The 19,640-nt window shown below is 35.5% G+C and overlaps 1 protein-coding gene across 10 annotated transcripts in view; it reads right to left on the bottom strand.

The window, feature by feature from the left end:
• The window catches only part of PXDNL (peroxidasin like), a 381,495-nt gene that overhangs the window by 249,952 nt on the left and 111,903 nt on the right, over window positions 1-19,640 (bottom strand). For 9 of the 10 annotated variants that reach the window (XR_001885752.1, XM_017872753.1, XM_017872754.1 and 6 more), the window contains one exon: window positions 9,028-9,099. Coding sequence is in view for 5 of the 10 variants with exons in the window: in XM_017872748.1 (XP_017728237.1) it covers window positions 9,028-9,099 (72 nt within the window). In the remaining 5 variants the exon portion in view is untranslated. Of the gene's footprint in view, window positions 1-6,352; window positions 6,420-9,027; window positions 9,100-19,640 lie in introns of those variants that run through there. The other variant, XM_017872749.1, reaches the window with a different exon arrangement.

The raw sequence follows: 19,640 nt of genomic DNA, 5'->3' as shown, positions 1-19,640 counted from the left end.
AAAAAAAAAAAAAAAAAAGCTTTTGAATTAACCCAACCTGACAAAGAAAAAATTTTAAAAATGAACAAAGCCTCCCAGAAATTTGGGATTATGTTAAACAACCGAACATTAGAATAATTGGTGTTCCTGAAGAAGAGAGATCTAAAACTTTGGAAAACTTATTTGAGGGAATAATCAAGGAAATCTTCCCTAATCTTTCTAGAGGTCTAGACATCCAAATACAAGAAGCTCAAAGAATACTCAGGAAATTTAACACAAAAAGATCATTACCTAGCCACATAGTTATCATGTTATCTAAAATCAAGATGAAGGAAAAAATCTTAAGAGTTGCGAGGCCAAAGCACCAGGTAGTCTATAAAGGAAAACTTGTCAGATTAACAGCAGATTTTTCAGCAGAAACCTTGCAAGCCAGGATTGGAGTTCTATCTTTAGCCTTCTTGAACAAAATAATTGTTAGTCAAGAATTTTGTATCCGGCAAAACTAAGTGTCATAAATGAAGGAGAGATAAAGTATATTTCAAACAAAACAAATGCTGAGAGAATTCACCTCTATCAACCCAGTACTACAAAAAAATGCTAACTCTTGAAACAAACCCTCAAAATACACCAAAATAGAATCTTTGTAAAGCACGAATCTCATAGGACCTATAAAACAATAACACAGTGGATATAAAAACAAGGTATTCAGGCAACAACTAGCACAATAAATAGGACAGTACTTCACATTTCAATACTAGCATTGAATGTAAATGGCCTAAAGAATTCACTTAAAAGATTTGGAATGGTGGCCGGGAGTGATGGCTCATGCCTGTAGGCCCAGCACTTTGGGAGGCCAAGGCTGGCGGATCACAAGGTCAGGAGATCCAGACCATCCCGGCTAACACAGTGAAACCCCGTCTCTACTAAAAATACAAAAAATTAGCCGGGCGTGGTGGCACACGCCTGTAGTCCCAGCTACTCAGGAGACTGGGGCAGGAGAATGACGTGAACCCGAGAGGCAGTGGAGCTTGCGCTGAGCCGAGATCGCACCATGCACTCCAGCCTGGGTGACAGAGCGAGAAAAAAAAAAAAAAAGATCCAGAACGTCAGAATGCATAAAAATCCAACAACCAAGTCTTTCTGTCTTCAAGAGATCCACCTAACACATAAGGACTCACATAAGCATAAGGCATAGGGATGGGAAAAGGGATTTCATGCAAATGGAAACCAAAAGCAAGCAGGAATAGGTATTCTTACATCAGACAAAACACACTATAAAGCAGTAACAGTTTAAAAGACAAAGAGAGACATTATATAATGCTAAAAGATTAGCCCAATAGAAAATTTCACAATTTTAAACATATATACACATAACACTGGAGCTCCCAAATTTATAAAACAGTTACTACTTGACCTAAGAAATGAGATAGATGGCAACACAATCATAATGGGGACTTCAGTACTCCACTGACAGCACTGGACTGGTCATCAAGACAGAAAAATCCACAAAGAAGCAATGGACTTAAACTATACCCTAGGAAAAATGGACTTAACAGATATTTACAGAGCATTCTACCCAATAACTGAAGAATATATATTTCTTTAATCAGCACATGGAACATTCTCCAAGATAGACCATTATGACAGGCCACAAAACAAGTCTCAAGAAATTTAAGAAAAATGAAATTATATCAAGTACTCTCTCAAATCACAGGGGAATAAAATTGGAAATTCACTCTAAAAGGAACTCTCAAAAATATACAAATGCATGGAAATTAAATAATCTGCCCCTGAATGATCTTTGGGTCAACAATTAAATCAAGATGAAAATTGAAAAATTGTTCACACTGAATGATGATAGTGACACAAAACCTCTGGGATAGAGAAAAAGCATTTCTAAGAGGAAAGTTCATAGCATTAAATGCACACATCAAAAAATCTAAAAGAGTACAAACAGACAATCTAGGCTCACATCTCAAGGAACTAGAGAAACAAAAACAAACTAAACCCAAAACCAGCAGAAGAAAAGAAATAACAATGATCAGAGTAGAACTAAATGAAATGGAAACAAACAATACAATACAAAAGGTAAAACAAAAAGCTAGTTCTTTGAAAAGATAAACAAAATCAGTAGACCATTAGTGAGATTAACCAAGAAAAGAAGGGAGAAGATCCGAATAAGCTCAATCAGAAATGAAATGGGAGATATTAAAACCAATACCACAGAAATGCAAAAGATCACTTGAGGCTACTATGAACACCTTCATGTGCACAAACTAGAAAACCTAGAGGAGATGAATAAATTCCTGGAAATAAACACACCTCCTAGATTAAACCTGGAAGAAACAGAAACTCTGAACAGACCAATAACAAGTAGTGAGATTGAATAAAAAATTGCCAACAACAACAACAACAACAAAAAGTCCAGGATCAGATGGATTCACAACTGAATTCTATCAGACATTCAAGTGAGAATTGATTCCAATTCTACTGAAACTATTCCAAAAGATAAAGAAAGAGGGAATCCTCCCTAAATCATTCTATGAAGCCACTATTACCATAATACCAAAACCAGGAAATGATGTAACAAAAACAGAAAACTACAGACCAATGTCCCTGATGAACATGATGCAAAATCCTCAACAAAAACCTAGCTGACCAAATCCAACAACATATCAAAAAGATAATACACACTGATCAAGTAGGTTTCATACCATGGATATAGGGTTGGTTTAACATACGCTAGTCAATAAATGTGATATATCACATAAACAGAATTAAAACAAAAAATCATATTATTATCTCAGTAGATGCAGAAAAAGCATTTGACAAAATTCAGCATCCTTTATAATTAAAACCCTCAGCAAAATTTGCATAGAAGGGACATAACCCTAAGGTAATAAACGCCATCTATGACAAACCCACAACCAACATTATAAAGAAAGCACTACCGCTGAGAACTGGAACAAGACAAGGATACTCACTTTCACCACTTTTATTCAGCATAGTATTGGAAGTCCTAGCCAGCGTAGTCAGACAAGAGAAAGAAAGAAAGGGCATCCTAATCAGTAAAGAGAAAGTCAAACTGTCGCTGTTTGCCAATGATATGATTGTACCAAAAAACCCTAAAGACTCATCTGAAAAGCTCTTAGATCTGATAAATGAATTCAGTAAACTTTCAGAATACAAAATCAATGTACAGAAATCAGTAGCACTGCTATACACCAACAGTGACCAAGCTGAGAACCAAGTCGAGAACTCAGCCCCTTTTACAACAGCTGAAAAACAAACAAAAAAAAACACACACAAAAAACAAAACAAAACAAAACAAAAAACCTTACAAATATACCTAAGCAAAAAGGTAAAAGATCTCTGAAACAAAAACTAAAAAATGCTGCTGAAAGAAATCGTAGATGACACAAACAAATGGAAACACATCCTATGTTCACAGATGGGTAGAATCAGTATTATGAAAATGACCATACTTCCAAAAGCAATCTATAAATTCAATACAATTCCCATCAAAATATCACTATCATCCTTCATAGAACTATGAAAAAACAATCCTAAAATTCATAAGGAACCAAAAAAGAGCCCACAAAAGCAAGACTAAGCAAAAAGAACAAATCTGGAAGCATCACAATATCTAACTATAAGCTACACTACAAGGCTATAAATACCAAAACATCATAGTACTACTGGTATAAAAACAGGCAAGTAGAACAATGGAATGAAATAGAGAACTTAGAAATAAAGCCAAATACATATAACCAACTGATATTTAGCAAAGCAAACAAAGACATAAAGTGGGGAAAGGAGATCCTATTTAACAAATAGTGTTGGGATAATTGGAAAGCCACACGTAGAAGAATCAAACTGGATCCTTTTCTCATCTAATACAAAAATCGACTCAAGATGGATCAGAGATGTAAATCTAAGACCTGAAACCATAAAAATTCTAGAAGACGACATTGTAAAACTCTTCTAGATATTGGCTTAGGCAAAGACTTCATGACCAAGAACCCAAAAGTAAATGCAACAAAAACAAAAATAAATAGATAGGACTTAATTAAACTAAAAACCTCTGCACAGCAAAAGAAGTAATCAGCAGAGTAAAAGATAGTCCACAGAGTGGGAGAAAATATTTTCAACCTACGCATCTGACAAAGGACTACCATCCAGAATCTATAAGGGAACTAAAACAAATCAGTCAGAAAAATGCAAGTAATCCCATCAAAAAGTGGGCTAAGGGCATGAATAGACAATGCTGAAAAGAAGGTATACAAATGACCAACAAATGTATGAAAAAATGCTCAACATCACTCATTATCAGGAAAATGCAAATCAAAACCACCATGCGATACTACCTTACTCCTGCAAGAATGGTCATAATGTAATTAAGAAAACGAAAAATATCAGATGTTGGTGTGGATGTGGTTAAAAAGGAACACTTTTATAATGCTGATGGGGCAACCACTAATACAACCACTACAGAAAACAGTATGGAGATTTCTTAAAGAACTAAAAGTAGAACTACCATTTGATCCAGCAATCCCACTACTGGGTATATATCCACAGAAAAGAAGTTATTATATAAAACAGACACAAGCACAGCTATGTCTATAGCAGCACAATTTGCAATTGCAAAAATATGGAACCAGCTTGAACGCCCATCAACCAACAAGTGGAAAACGAAAACGTGGTGTATATATACCATGGAATACTACTCAGACATAAAAACGAATGAAATAATGGCACTTGCAGCAACCTGGATGGAGTTGGAGACCATTATTCTAAGTGCAGAAACTCAGAAATAGAAGCCAAATATCGTATGTTCTCACAAGTGCGAGCTAAGCTACGAGGACACAAAGGCATTAGAATGATATAATGGACTCTAGGTACTCGGAGTCAGGATGGAAGCAGGGGTGAGGGATCAAAGACAACGCATTGGGTGCAGTGTACACTGCTCGGGTGTTGGGTGCACCAAAATCTCAAAAATCACCACTAAAGAACTTACTCATGTAACCAAACACCATGTGTCCCCCTCAAAACTATTGAAATAATAATAGTAGTAACAATAAAAGATAGACAAAAATTTAAATAAATCAGATATGGGTGAGACTCAAGGCATAATTCATCCTGAGGCAAATTTCCCTACAGCTGTGAGCCTGTGAAATCAAAATCAGGTACATGCTTCCAAAATGCAATGTGGGACATGCATAGAATAGACATTCCTATTACAAAAGGGAAAAACAGGTGAGAAAAAGGGAGCAACTGGTCCCAAATAAGTCCACAATCCAACAGGGTAAACAACATTAAATCCTAAGGCTCTAGAATTATCTTCCTTGACTCCATGTCCTGTCTCCTGGACAAGGTGGGGTAGGGGTTGGGCCCCCAAGGCCTCAAGCAGCCCAAGTCCTATGGCTCAGCACAACCAAAGCTCTCATGGGTTGAAGTCTTTTGCCTGTAGCTCTCCCAGGCTGACAATGCACATTGGCAGCTCAATAGTTCTGGGATCTTGGTGACAGTCCCACTCCCTTTATTCCACTAGGCATTGCCCTCACAGGGGCTGTTTGCAATGGCTCTGCTCCTGTGAAAAGGCACTGCCTGGGGCCCCAGGCTGTCCAAGACATCCTTTGAAATCTAGGTGGAGACCATTTTTGACCCCATAGCCCACTCATTCTGTGCATCTGCAGAATTAATACCAAACTGTGGACTCTGTAAGCAAGTGTATAAAATATGCTTTTTAAAGATGTTCTTCATCATTTAGTTTAATGCCTTGCTGTGAGAAGTTTATATATGCGCACTGAAAACATGAAATGAGTGTGTTACTTCAAAGATGCATTGTAAGCTGCTTTATTACAGTGAATTGAACTGCTTCCCAAACAATGAACTCTGTAAACAAATGTACAAATACGCATTTAAAAGATGTTCCTTACCATTTAGTTTATTGCCTTATCGTGAGGAGTTTTATATACACACACACACACACTGAAAATATAAATCTGGACATGTTACTTCAAAGATGCATTGTGAAGCACTTTATTAAAATAAATTAAACTGTTTAAAACTGTGAACTTTTTAATCACATGTTTAAGACATGCTTTTTAAAGATGTCCCTTGCTCTTGTGTTCTAAGCCATAATGTGAGGAGTTTATATATCCACATTTAAAAGATGAATCAATGTATGTTACTTCAAAGATGTATTGTGAGCTGACTTATTACAGTGAATTGGACTGTTTACCATTCTGTGAATTCTGTAAACAAGCATATAAAATGGTTTTTAAAGATGTTCTTAACCAATAAGTTTAAAGACTTATCGTGTGATGTTTACAAATATATACTAAAACATACATCTGCTGCCAAGGCTTACCACCTGCATTCTTCAAATTAGGGCATAATCCACACCTGAGCCCACTCGAGTGACAGCTGAGGTGACCAAGGAGCACTGCTTAGGAATTTGGGCGGCAGAGACTTAAGGTGGTGGAGGGTAGTGAATGCTGATTTTTTTCAGGCATGATGAGCTGTTCTCTTGAGGCTGCCTCAAAGATCTCTGAAATGAATTGGGTGTCATTCTCCCATTGTCTTGATGAATGGTACCTGACTTCTTTTATCTACACTAATCCCTTTATCAAAGGATCAATTGGCTGCTCCCTTGCACTTTTTTTGTTCTTTACTTGACCAGGCTGTGAATTTTCTATATTTTTATGTTCCACTTCCGTTTTAATTAAAAATGTCATCTTTAAATCATTCATCTCTTCCCACATTTCACTCTAGACATTTAATAGAAGCTGTGCAGCTCCTTCAACTTTTTGCTTAGAAATTTATTCCACCAGATGTCCCAATTCATTCTCTTAAATCCAGCCTTACATAAAGCCCTCTGGTATGGACACAATTCAGCCAAGTTATTTTCCATGTTAGAAAATAATGGCCTTTATTCCAGTTTCCATTACCTTGTTCCTCATTTCTGTCCAAGACCCCATCAGAATTGCCTTACTGTCCATATTTATAGCAGCATTCTGATTATAGTTACTTAAGCAACCTCTAAGAAGTTTTAGACTTTCCCTGCAGCTCTCCTTTTGTTTTGAGCCCTCACCAGAATTGCCCTTAATGATCTATTCATGGCAATACAAGCTTTTTCTATCCTGCTTCTCCAGATTCTTCCATCTTTTACCCATTATCCAGTTCCAAAGTCACTTCCAAATATTCAGGTGTTTGTCACAGCAACACTCTACTCTTTTGTACCAATTCTCTTTCTGAGTCATTTTGTGCAGCTATAACAGAGTACCACAGATGGAGTAGTTCATAATGATCAGAAATTCATTGGTTCACAATTCCAGAGGCTGGGAATTCCAAGATTGAAGGCCCAGCATCCTTTAAGGGCCTTCCTGCAGTATAGTCCCATGGCAAAAGGGTAAGAGAGGGCAAGAGAGAGAGAGCAACAAGGATCCTGGTTTGTCCTTTTGTAAGGAACCCACCCCCATGATAAAGAGCTTGCTCCCACCATAAGAAACTCACTTCCACAATGACAACATTAATCTACTCATTATCTTTCATGGTCTAATCAATCCTTAAAGTTCCCACTTCTTAATGCTGACACAATGGCAATTAAATTTCAGCATGAGTTTCAAACCATAGCAGTCATGTAAAAGGAAATTAATAAGAGGCAAAAGTAGAGCAAAGGCAATTGAAAAACTTTTTTTGATTGGTTGACTGTGTTTTAATACTATAACCTTCAGCCTTCTATGAAAAGAAATTTAGATTTCTTCTAACCATATTTATTACAGAAATAATTTAAAATCATGTTTTGAAATTAAGAAACCACATTGAATGTGGAAACAAATTTGAGGATCAAAAACTTCTGATATACAGAAATCCTGCCAATACTTAAAAACCAGACTGCATTCTACATATTTGAGTTTCAGAACTCTCCCATAGGTTGTGAAAAATGGGGAAAATCTTTTTAATTATCTAATTAGTATTTGTATTTCAAACACTTGTAATTGAGAGAAATCTCTGAATAAAACATGAAATTGCAGTTTAGTAGCAGTATTAGTATACAATGTGACTTTTTGATATTGAAGGATTCATATTTCACACTGAAATTATGATGGTGAATCTGAGGTTTTCATAAAGTATCAAATGTTAAAAAGTACACTAAGATAGCGGTCAGTTTGAGTTGTAAAAATAATGCTACAGGGCGGCGCATGGAGGCTGATGCCTATAATCTCAGCACTTTGGGAGTCCTAGGTGGGCAGATCTCTTCAGGCCAAAAGGTCGAGACCAGCCTGGCCAATGTGGTGAAACCCTGTCTGTACTAAAAATATAGAAATTAGCCGGGCATGGTGGGGCATACCTGTAATCCCAGCTACTTGGGAGGCTGAGGCACAAGAATCACTTGAACCCAAGAGGTGGATGAGCTGTGATGAGACAACTGCACTCCAGTCTGGGCAACAGAGAGAAACTCTGCCTCAAAAATAATAATAATGAAAACAATAATAATAATACAGACTCTTAATTTGGGGCAAATCATTTAACTAACATTGAATTTAATTTTATTACCTGTAAAATGAGAGGTATATCCCATGTTTTGGAAGTTCTAATGTCAGTTAAAAGTTTGAACTTGTTTCATAAATTATAGTCACAGCTATAAATTACCTTCTATAAAAAGCCTATTTTATGTCAAGTAATAAACATTTTTGCTTCATAAACATTATTGCTCTTTGCATGCAATACCTTAACATGCACCGCAGAAATATGTGCATTTCAGGATTTGGAAACAAAGGTTCACAGAGGGTAAGATGCCCAATGTCACACAAGTAATAAATGCAGTGCTGGAATTCCAGCTGAGTTCTGTCTGTCTTCCTATCCTTATGCCAACACAGTCATACATTCTGATTTTTATCCAACTGATGACAGATATTCAGTTATTCAAGCCACATGGCAAAGTTTAAAATGATTGTTCAACTATCACATAATGGCATTTAAAAAGCTGTCTATTTGAACCGTCACCATGAGTGATTTAATAAAAAAGTTTCTATTACTTACAGATGTTCCAAAGATATGAGTCCTTTAAATGTTTGCTTATCTAGTGCATGGATTTCATTCTTGTATAGGTACCTGGAAAATATATAGAATCTCATTAAATTATAAATTAGTAGAGATACTACATGTCTTAGATACAAACTTTTTAAACTATAAGCTGTGGACCTTAGGAGCTTTGTGGGATGTCCATAGATTCCCTAACAATATATAGAAATTGTCATTTCATTTAAATGTGTTCAATTGGTAAGAATTCTAAGCCTCTCTCGTCAAATTCTCAAATGGATCCCTGGTTCAAAATATTAAGGAACATAGAGTATTTGTGGAGAAATTCTGACTAATGGAGTCATATATATTGAGTAACAACTTCTCTAAGAAAAATATATGTTTGACTATAAATAATTTTTTAAAATTTATTTTATGACACTGAGTATATTCAACTGGTAGTTACAAAACTGGCAAATACCACCATGAGATTCATCTTAAGGGGATAAAAGCATCTTAGAGATGCATAAGATGAATTTTGATCCTCCTGTGGCTGCTGTTGAAAATCTACAGGAAAGAATACTGTAAATGGATTTATAAATATGATGATACAACTAATCTTACCAAACGGTTTAAAGAAAACAATTTATGTAACATATGAGCACTTTCTCCATCATTTTTCTTCAACCATAGGTTGGTAAGGTGATTTCTTCCCCACACTCTTTGTTAATGTCATGAAAATAAAGCCCTGGATCATTTCTACTTGTGCCTCTCAAGGTTTGAGACAATTAGAATTCCTGAAACCTTCTATCAAGTGTCTTTGGAATGTGCTCTTGCATATTATCGGTGCATCAGAATCACCTGGTGGTTTGTTAAGCACACCAATTCTAAAGTTCACCCACAAACCTACTCAACCGGACTCTCTCAGGATATTTTCTAGATAATTCAATTGCAGCTCATCTGCAGTCCTGCCTTAAAGGCCATCAAAATCATAATTCTGGCTAAAAATAAAGAAGGAATTGATTTTCTGTAATTTACTTAGCGAAGCTTTGAAAGTTCCAAACCAGTTTCTTTTTCCCCAGTTTAGGACTGCAGTCAGTTTCTAAAAGTAGCAGTGACTAGTGTGAATTTACATCTAACTAGATATTGTTTTTCCTCAGCATTCATTGATACTACTGAATATTTTTCTTTTACTCCAAATCTCAAAAATATAGCTATGTGTTAGAATTCAAGAAATACAATATTTTAGAATCATGTTTCTTCAAACATTTATAGGAAGCATTGAGAAGTCTCAAAACTCACTAGTGGTTCTCAAGTGTGGATGTATGCAAATCAGAGTGTAAGTACATGAGTCAGTAGTACTTGTAAGGCCTCATTTTGAGTTCTACCCAAGCCTCATAGTGATGTCTGGGTCCCTGCCTCCACAAATTCAGATTTAATGATGGGTCCAGGGTACAGACTAAACATTGAGTTTCTTCACAGCTCCACAGGAAATAATAATATGCAGCAAGGTTGAAAACTACTGTTACTAGGTACAGAACCAGTGAAAGTATTCTGTAAATGTACCCCACTGGATTCAGAAATACCTCCTGGTAAAGGCCCTTAGACTATTGGAACGTTGAGAGCCACATGACTTCAAGGGTGTCATGTCTTGAGGTACAAACAAGTTGACCTCTACTGAGAGGCATACAAACACTATACTTGGTTTTTATTATTATCGTCAATTTTAAATAATGAGGGATTGTTTCATAAAGATAAAATGAAGTCATAAAATATTTCATGAAGGAGTTTCAAAACTTAAAACTAAAGATTTCTCATAATATTTTATCTCAGATATACAGATTCACTTTAGATTGTTATATTGTAAAAAATGGTTCAGGAAAAATAAGTACAAAGTAAGGGGGAAAGAATAGAATAGAACTTCTGCAGTCAGATCTGCACAAATTGATTAAATCAGTAAAGTGTGAATTCCAGATATGTTACTACCTGTATTCATGTTGTAGGACCAACAGGTTTGTATGCTTGCTGAAGAGTAACAGACCAATACACTGAGATGGCAGCGTTTGCAGCAGAGAAAGAGTTTAATTATCAACAGGCAGCCAAATGAAGAGACAGAAAGGACACTCAAATTCTTCTCCCCAGTGAGTTCTGGGCTGGGGTTTTTAATGGGATAGTGGAGGGAAAGAGGCTAGAAAATTGGGGTTGTTGATTGGCTGGAATAAGGGGGATATTATTTGGATATGGAAACCACATTCCTTGGTGAGTCAGCTCCTTATCAGGTCCTTCAGACCTTATTGGTGTGCAGGACCTAAAAGAATGTCTCAAATGGAAAACTTAACATTTCATAATTCTCAAGTTGTCATCTACAGAGCAGTTAAGAAGAACTATAATCTTCATGAGTCTATGTGATGTTGGGACAATAGGCACCAAACAGCTATGAGGAAGGGATCAGAGAGCAGTTGATCTTATGATGAATGCTGATGTGCTGAAAGTTTGGCTTATTTTTGTTTCTTCCCACCCTCCCACCCCCCCTATTTCCTGATTAATTTTATAAAGTTTCTAGGGATTATTGCATTAACACCAGTCACACAGCTTCCAATTTCCCATAGGATAATGATATTCAGCTAAATTCAAATCTCTCCACACACCTCTGAAAACCACACAGTTTAACAAAGAGCAAAAATACATCACCCAGAGCACAAGCTATGACAAAACCAGAGAAAGAGAGCATTACCAACTTCATTTAAGTGGGGAAAACACTAAAGGCATCTCTAGAGTCCGCCCTCAGCAGAATCAAGTGGGAATTTCACAGATGAAGGGACTGTGGTGGAAGGAGTAGAACAACAAAGGGTGAGAGTACCACCCTGATGAGAACCTTAGATTGAGGAAATTAGAACCCTGGCTCCTAAGGAATTGAAAGAAAGGACTTGGAAAATGAGTGGGAGAAGGCACCTTGCTAGCATGGGGTAACTTGTGGAGAATTTGTATTAACAGGAAAGAAGAAAGCAAGAAGTCAAAGGTAAAATAAATTAGTACCAGGATTTTAATAATCAAGATGATTGTGTACCAAGATAATCACTGCAAGGAAAATTACCTATAAATACTGATAGGAAATTAAGAAAAACAAATCTGATACTAAATTTGATAGAAACAGAAAACCTAGAAATATACATTTTGATCAAAATCTAAATAAAAAATTAAAAAGATATTTCTCAACTATTTCATTTACAATAGCTTATACATAATAAGCTACCTAGGAATAAACTTAACCAAGGGGGTTAAAGACTTCTACACTGAAAATACGAAACATTACTGTAAGAAATTAAGCACAATTGTGAATGAATTGAAAGATTCCCCAATTTCCTGGACTTAAAATTTGATTTGTTAAAATGTCAACTACTCAAAGGCATCTAAAATTTAAATACTAATCCCTATCAGATTCCCAATGGCATTTTTTTTTTTTTTTTTTTGCAGCAGAAATAGGGAATCCTCATCCTAAAATCTATGTGACATTTCAAGAGGCCCTGAACAGTTAAAACAATCTTGAGAAAGAATAACATAGTTGAAGATTTTACACTTTCTGATTTCAAAACTTATAACAAATGTATAGTAATCAAAACAGCATGGTACTGGCATAGAAACAGATATACAGACCAATAGCAAGTCCAGAAATAAGCCCTGGCATATATAGTCAAATGATTATTTACAAGGGTACCAAGAATATACAATGAGGAAAGAAAAATCTGTTCAATAAATAGTGTTGGGAAAACTGGCTCTCCACATGAAAAAGAATAAAACTGGAACCTTCTCTTATACCATATACAAACATTAACTCACAATGAAGCACAGACCTAAAACTGTTAGAAGAAAACATACAGAGAAAGCTCCATTACCTTGGGTTTGGCAAATATTTCTTAAATGTGACACCAAAAGCAAAGGTAACAAAAGTAAAAATAGACAAACTAGATTACACCAAGATTTAAAAGTTTGGTATGTCAAAGAATACAGGGTGAAAAGGCAACTTGCAGAATAGATGAAAATATTTGTAAATCATATATCTGATACAAAGTTAATATCCAGAATATACAAAGACCTTCTACAACTCAACGACAACCACAACAACCAAAAAAAAAAAAAAAAAAATTAAAAATGGGTAAAGTACTTTAATAGACAGTTCGTCAAGGAAAATATACAAGTGACAAACAAGAATTCACTAATCATTAGTGAAATGCAAATCAAAACCACAATGCGCTATCACCTCACATGTTAGGATGGCTACTTTCAAAAAGACAAAATAAGCATTTGTGAGGATGTGGAGAAATAAGAATCCTGTACACTGTTGGTGGGAATGTAAATTGGTACAGCCACTATGAAAAACTATATGGAGAGTCCTCAAAAATTAAAAATTCAATTACCATCTAGAATTCTTAGGAAAATATACTTCTGGGCATATATCTGAAAGAATTGAAAGCAGAGATATCTGTACACACATGTTCCACACCAGCACTACTCACATAGCCAAGAGGTGGATTCAACCCAAGTGTCCATTGGTGAGTGAATAGAAAAACAAAATGTAGTATATACATACAATGGTATATTATTCAGCCTTAGCATTTCAGGAAGCCAAGGCAGGAGGATCACTTGAGCCCAGGAATTCAAGACCAGTCTGGAAAGATGAGATAGCAAGATCTCATCTCTACTAAAAACTTTTTGAATTAATTTTTTTTAAAAAAAGGAAGGAAAATCTGACACCTGCTACAAAATGGATTAACATTGAGGACATTAAACTAAGTAAAGTAAACCAGTCACAAGAAGACAAATACTATATGATTCCTCTTGTATGAGGAAGATAGAGTAGTAAACTCATAATGACAGAAAGTAGAATAGTGGTTTCCAGGGGCTACAGAGAGAAGGAAATGGAGAGTTGTTTCATGGGTATAGAGTTTCAGTTTTGCAAGATTAAAAGGTTCTGGAGATTGATTACACTACATTGTGAATATATTGAATAATACCAAACCATTTAGAAATGTTTAAGATTGGTACATTTTATGTTTTTGTATTTTTTAATATGTTTGTATTTTCTACCACAATTACATTTTAAAAAATGTTAAAAGGACATAAAATTGTCTAAATTATATAAAATAACTGTGTCTGCATAAAAATTAAAACTACATCCAAAACATTGACAGTGATAACAGGCCTGGAGTTTTGCACAGTTTTATTTTCTTCATTGTTCTTTTCATATTTCAATATTTTCTAAGATGATTATGCATTGATATATTGCTTTTCATATTTATTTCATATTTATTTTATTATATGAGTAAGAAATTATATCACTTTATAAAATATACAATTTTAAAGAAATAAATCAAACTCATCTACCTGTTCTTCACCCTGGACAATAACATTACTTTTAAAATTTTGTTTTATGTTTTGTGTTATCTTTTTTTATAAAATGATATTTAGTGTATATTTTGTTACTTTTTACCTTAACACCTGGAAGATGTTAACCAACTTATTTTTTCCCTCCATGCTTCATTAAATTTCTTTAGATAACTAAAGATTCTTTCCCTAATTCCAAAAAAATTATGTGAAATTTATAGCCCCAATAATAACATACGAATGAAATCACAGAAATCAAACATCATGTATTTCCTTTTAAGTCTCATATAGCTATTATATAGATTTGACACTAAAATTTTGGGAAATGCTTGCTGAACTAATGTATTAAGTTTTCACTCTACCTTCTCAGTGTAGATAAAAATTATTGGGCTACTGGACCAAGGAGTGTTATAGAGGGGAGCAATGAAAAACCTAAACCCTCCCCATCAAACACAGAGTTAGTTCCAAGGGAAGAATAAGAAAAAGCAAAATAGTTGGTAGGTGTGAGAATAGAGTCTGCACCCCCATTTCCTGATGGTCTGGAAGATGACAGACATCACAGATAGGTTTCTAATCTACCATGGGAACACAGAGGTGCTGAGATGGCTGCAAGATGCATCAAGGCATAAAACTAACCTGACAAACCACTGGGCTCTTCAATGGGGTGGGGAAGAGATAAAGATTTTTGCAGGCCTTATAGTGGGTGGATGTGACACCAAGAGTCATAACCTGCAAGGGAGTTGCAGTTGTAATGAGGAGATGTCACAGTAGAGGTTGGTTTGCTCTTGCAGCCCTGTGACAAGAAAGAAACAGAGTAGCCCCAGATGTCATGACCGTGCTCGAGGACTATCTAGACTTGTGTTCCACCTCACAGAATGAGAATGATCACAGATAAGAGAGCAAGCGTAATACCTCCATGAAAACAACCAAGAGGTCTCATGAAGCCATATAGAGCGTGGGCAGCCATCTTAGCCCAGGCTGCCATAACAAAAGTACATAGACTGGATGGCCTGAACAATAGCAATTTATATGCTGACAGTTCTAGAGGCTGAAAAGTCCAAGATCAAGGCCTGGCATTGTTCAGTTTCTGAAGTCTCTCTTCCTGGCGCATAGATAGCCACTTTGTCACTGTGCCCTTACATGGCACAGAGAGAGCGAGAGCAAGCCCCGATGTCTCTTCCTCCTTCAAAGGCACTACTCCCATACAAGGGCTACACACTCATTACCTCACCCAAACCCAGTTACCTGCTGAAGGCTCCACCTCCAAATACCATCACACTGGGTCTTAGGGTTTCAAAATAGGGTCCTGGGAGGATACAAACATTCAATCCATAACAGTATTTTAGATTGAATAGAGGGAGAAGAATGAGTAAAGGAGATTCTGAACCGACTTTATTTTCCCCAAATGATAAGTTTACTCAAATTGGACCAAGATATTTTCTGACGTTATGTGGAATGAGGCCCAAAATAAGCATTAGCTTACAAAAAAATTTATTTTTTTGCACTCCTCAATATATAGACTGAAAAATTCACACTTGATACACACCCCATTTAAACATATTTCCATGTGAAGAACTACACAGTAAGTTGCAAAAGTTGCACACCTCAGTCTCTGTGTGGTATCACGCTCCACTCAATCTGTTTAAAAGGCAGTACAGAGCAATGTAACTTTATATTGTCTATAAAAATTCCATGCAGATTGTAAAGTAATAATATATGTGAAAATAAAAATGCAAAAGAACTTAAAATGTGAAATAAATTTAGTTGTTAATTCAAAGTTGGAAAGTCATTTCTATACACACCAAATCTAGACGTCATGAAATAATGTTTGACTACATGAAATGTCAAGGAAATTGAAATCTTGTTTTCTGAAAGATCCTACATTTAATTACCTCCCAGTATAAAAGGACACTTGCTATTCAGATTTATTTTCAATTGCTGTTTTTCACTAGAAGAAATTCAACTCTTTGAAGACACAACTACTTCCAGGTCTGGGACATCAAAAGTAAATGACACAACGTTTGACAAAAAGCACTCAAAATCTAATGGGATTATGTCAAAAGTACAAAAGAGTTAGCTGAAAGAGTCTTCCACTGGTCAAATTTGGGATTTGAGGGTTAGAAAAAGGGATAATGGAACTGATTATAATACACAGAATTTATTTTTTTTCCAACTTTTATTTTTGGTTCTAAGGGTACTGTGCATGTTTGTTACATAGGTAATTGCAGGTCACAGAGGGTGCACAGATTATTTTGTCACCCAGACAATAAGCCTAGTGCCCGTTAGGGAGTTTTTCCATCCTCACCCTCCTCCCAACCTCCACCCTCAAGTAGGCACCAGCGTCTATTGTCCCCTTCTTTGTGTCCATGTGTACTTTATGTTTAGCATTTCATGAGTCCACTGAGATAAGGGAGAAAAAGAGAAAGTGACAGAGACACAACATGATGGGGCATGGGAACAGATTCCTTCTTTTCAGAAGAATGCCAGCTACTACAGGGAGTCATAAAATTACGAAATCATAATTTTGCAACACAATATAAAAGTATATTTATGCAAGACTCATCAACGATGCCAAAACCATTGGTGAAGTTTTGTATATGGGAAAGTAATTAACTTTGATACATTAACCTCGAATCTTATAAACCTTGCTATAATCACTTATTAGTTCTAGGAGATTTGTATTGATTGTTTGGGATTTTCTTGATAAGTAATCATGTAATCTGCAAATAAAGACAGTTTTATTTCTCCCTTCCCAATCTATTGTTTCCACATTTCATTAGCTAAGACTTCCAGTCTGATGGTGAATAGGGATGGAGAGAGGTCTTGTCCTTGTTCCTGAGCCTAGTGGGAAAGCAATACAGGTTAAGCATCGCTAATCCAAAAATATGAAATCTGAAATGCTAAAATCCAAAACTTTTTAAGTGAGGACGTGATGCTAGGGTAAAATTCTATACCTGACTTCCTGTGAGAGGCCATAGTTAAAACTCAGTTACACAACATACAGCATATTCAATGTCCCCAAGGGAAAAGGGCTCTCCCAGCCCACTTCAGCTGCAATATATCTTTTCTTAAATAAATAAATAAATACATAAAGTGCACAGTAACTTTTTAGTTGAAAAACCACATCATAGGTGAAGGCTGAAAGCCTGCCATTGTTTGTCGTTGCTGTTGTTCAACAGCTGATGCAGGTATCTGGTGATGCCACTGCCCTGCTTAGGTACTCTGCACACAATATTTTTTCACTGTAATAATAATATGTCATTTTTTACTATTAAGTACTTATGTGTGAATAAGTATAAAAAGAGATTCCGAGTCAGGAATGAGAGTCCTGCCAAACAACAACAGATTGTCTATATGGATGGCTGAGACAGTGACATCTTTGCTTTCTGATGGTTCAATGTACACATACTTTGTCTCATGCAAAAAATTATTAAAATATTTTATAAAATTACTATCAGTCTATGTGCATAAGGTGAATACATATAATGTATTGTGAAACACAAATGAATTTCATGTTTATATGAATTCCATCCCTAAGATTTCTCATTATGTATATGCAAATATGCCAAAATGTTAAAAATCCATAATTCAAAATATTTCTGGTTCTGTGCATTTCATATAAAGGATACTTAACCTGTAGTTTCTCACCATTATTAGCCAGAGGAGTTTTTTTAGATCTTCTTTATTGAGTTAAGAGAGTCCCCTTGCTTCCTATTTTGCTCAGGTTTTATCACAAATCGGTGTTCAGTTTTGCCAAATGCACTTTATGCATCTGCTGATATAATCATATCACTTTTCTTCTCTAACCTGTTGATATGATGGATTACATTATCTGATTTTCAAATGTTGAACCACCTTTGTATACCTGGGATAGTATAATTATTTTTATACATTGTTGGATTTGATTAGCTAATATTGTGTTGAGGATTCTTGCATTTGTATTTATGAGAGATATTGGTCTGTGGTTATCATTTGCTGTAATATATTTTTCTGGTTTTGGTATTAGGGTAATGTTGGCCTCAGATAGTATTCCCTCTGTTTCTGTTTTTCTGGAACAAATTATAGATAATTAACATCATTTTTTCTTTAAGTGTTTGGTAGAATTCACCAGCAAAATCATCTGAATCTAGAGCTTTCCGTTTTGGAAGTTTATTAATTATCGATTCAATTTATTTAATAAATATGGGCCTATTTAGATTATCTTTTTCTTCTTGTGTGGTTTGTTAGATTGTGTCTTTCAAGAAATCAGTCCATTTTATCTAAGTTACCAAATTTATGGGCTTAAAATTGCTAATAAACCCTTTATTATTCTTTTAACATCTATGGTTCACTAGAGATGGCCTAATTTTATGTGTGATATTAGTAATTTGTGTTTATTCTTTTTTTTTCTTCACTATCCTGGCTGGGAGATTGTCAATTTTCACAATTTTTTCAAAGAACCAGTTTTTACTTTTGTCAAGTTTCAGTATTGTTTCCCATTTTCACTTTTATTGATTTCTGTTCTATTTTGTAATTATTCATTTCTTCTGCTTGTTTAACTTTATATTGCTTTTGTTTCTCATGTCTCCTATGATTGGAAGTCTAGATTATTGATTTTATATATTTTTTCTTTTCTAATATATGCATTCAACACTATATCTCTAAGGACTGCTTTCTCTGCATCCTACAAAATCTGATGAGTTGTACTTTTACTTTTATTCAGTTTAAAATACTTTTTTTTTTTTTTTTTTTTGCTGTATCCTCAAAGATAAAGGTGTTTTAAGTATCTTTATCTGTAAGTTGTTGTTGTTTTTTTTTCCATTATACTTTAAGTTCGAGGGTACATGTGCATAACGTGCAGGTTTGTTACATATGTATACTTGTGCCATGTTGGTGTGCTGCACCCATCGACTCGTCAGCACCCATGAACTCGTCATTGACATCAGGTATAATTCCCAATGCAATCCCTCCCCCCACCCCCCTCCCCAGGATAGGCCCCGGTGTGTGATGTTCCCCTTCCCGAATCCAAGTGATCTCATTGTTCGGTTCCCACTTATGAGTGAGAACATGCGGTGTTTGGTTTTCTGTTCTTGTGATAGTTTGCTAAGAATGATGGTTTCCAGCTGCATCCATGTCCCTACAAAGGACGCAAACTCATCCTTTTTTATGGCTGCATAGTATTCCATGGTGTATATGTGCCACATTTTCTTAATCCAGTCTGTCACAGATGGACATTTGGGTTGATTCCAAGTCTTTGCTATTGTGAATAGTGC

This window comes from Rhinopithecus bieti, unplaced genomic scaffold, assembly GCF_001698545.2.
Source record: "Rhinopithecus bieti isolate Rb0 unplaced genomic scaffold, ASM169854v2 scaffold_6979, whole genome shotgun sequence".
In the NCBI taxonomy this organism is placed as follows: domain Eukaryota; kingdom Metazoa; phylum Chordata; class Mammalia; order Primates; family Cercopithecidae; genus Rhinopithecus; species Rhinopithecus bieti.
The sequence above is the reverse complement of the archived record's forward strand: the minus strand, read 5'-3'. Positions and strand labels throughout refer to the sequence as shown.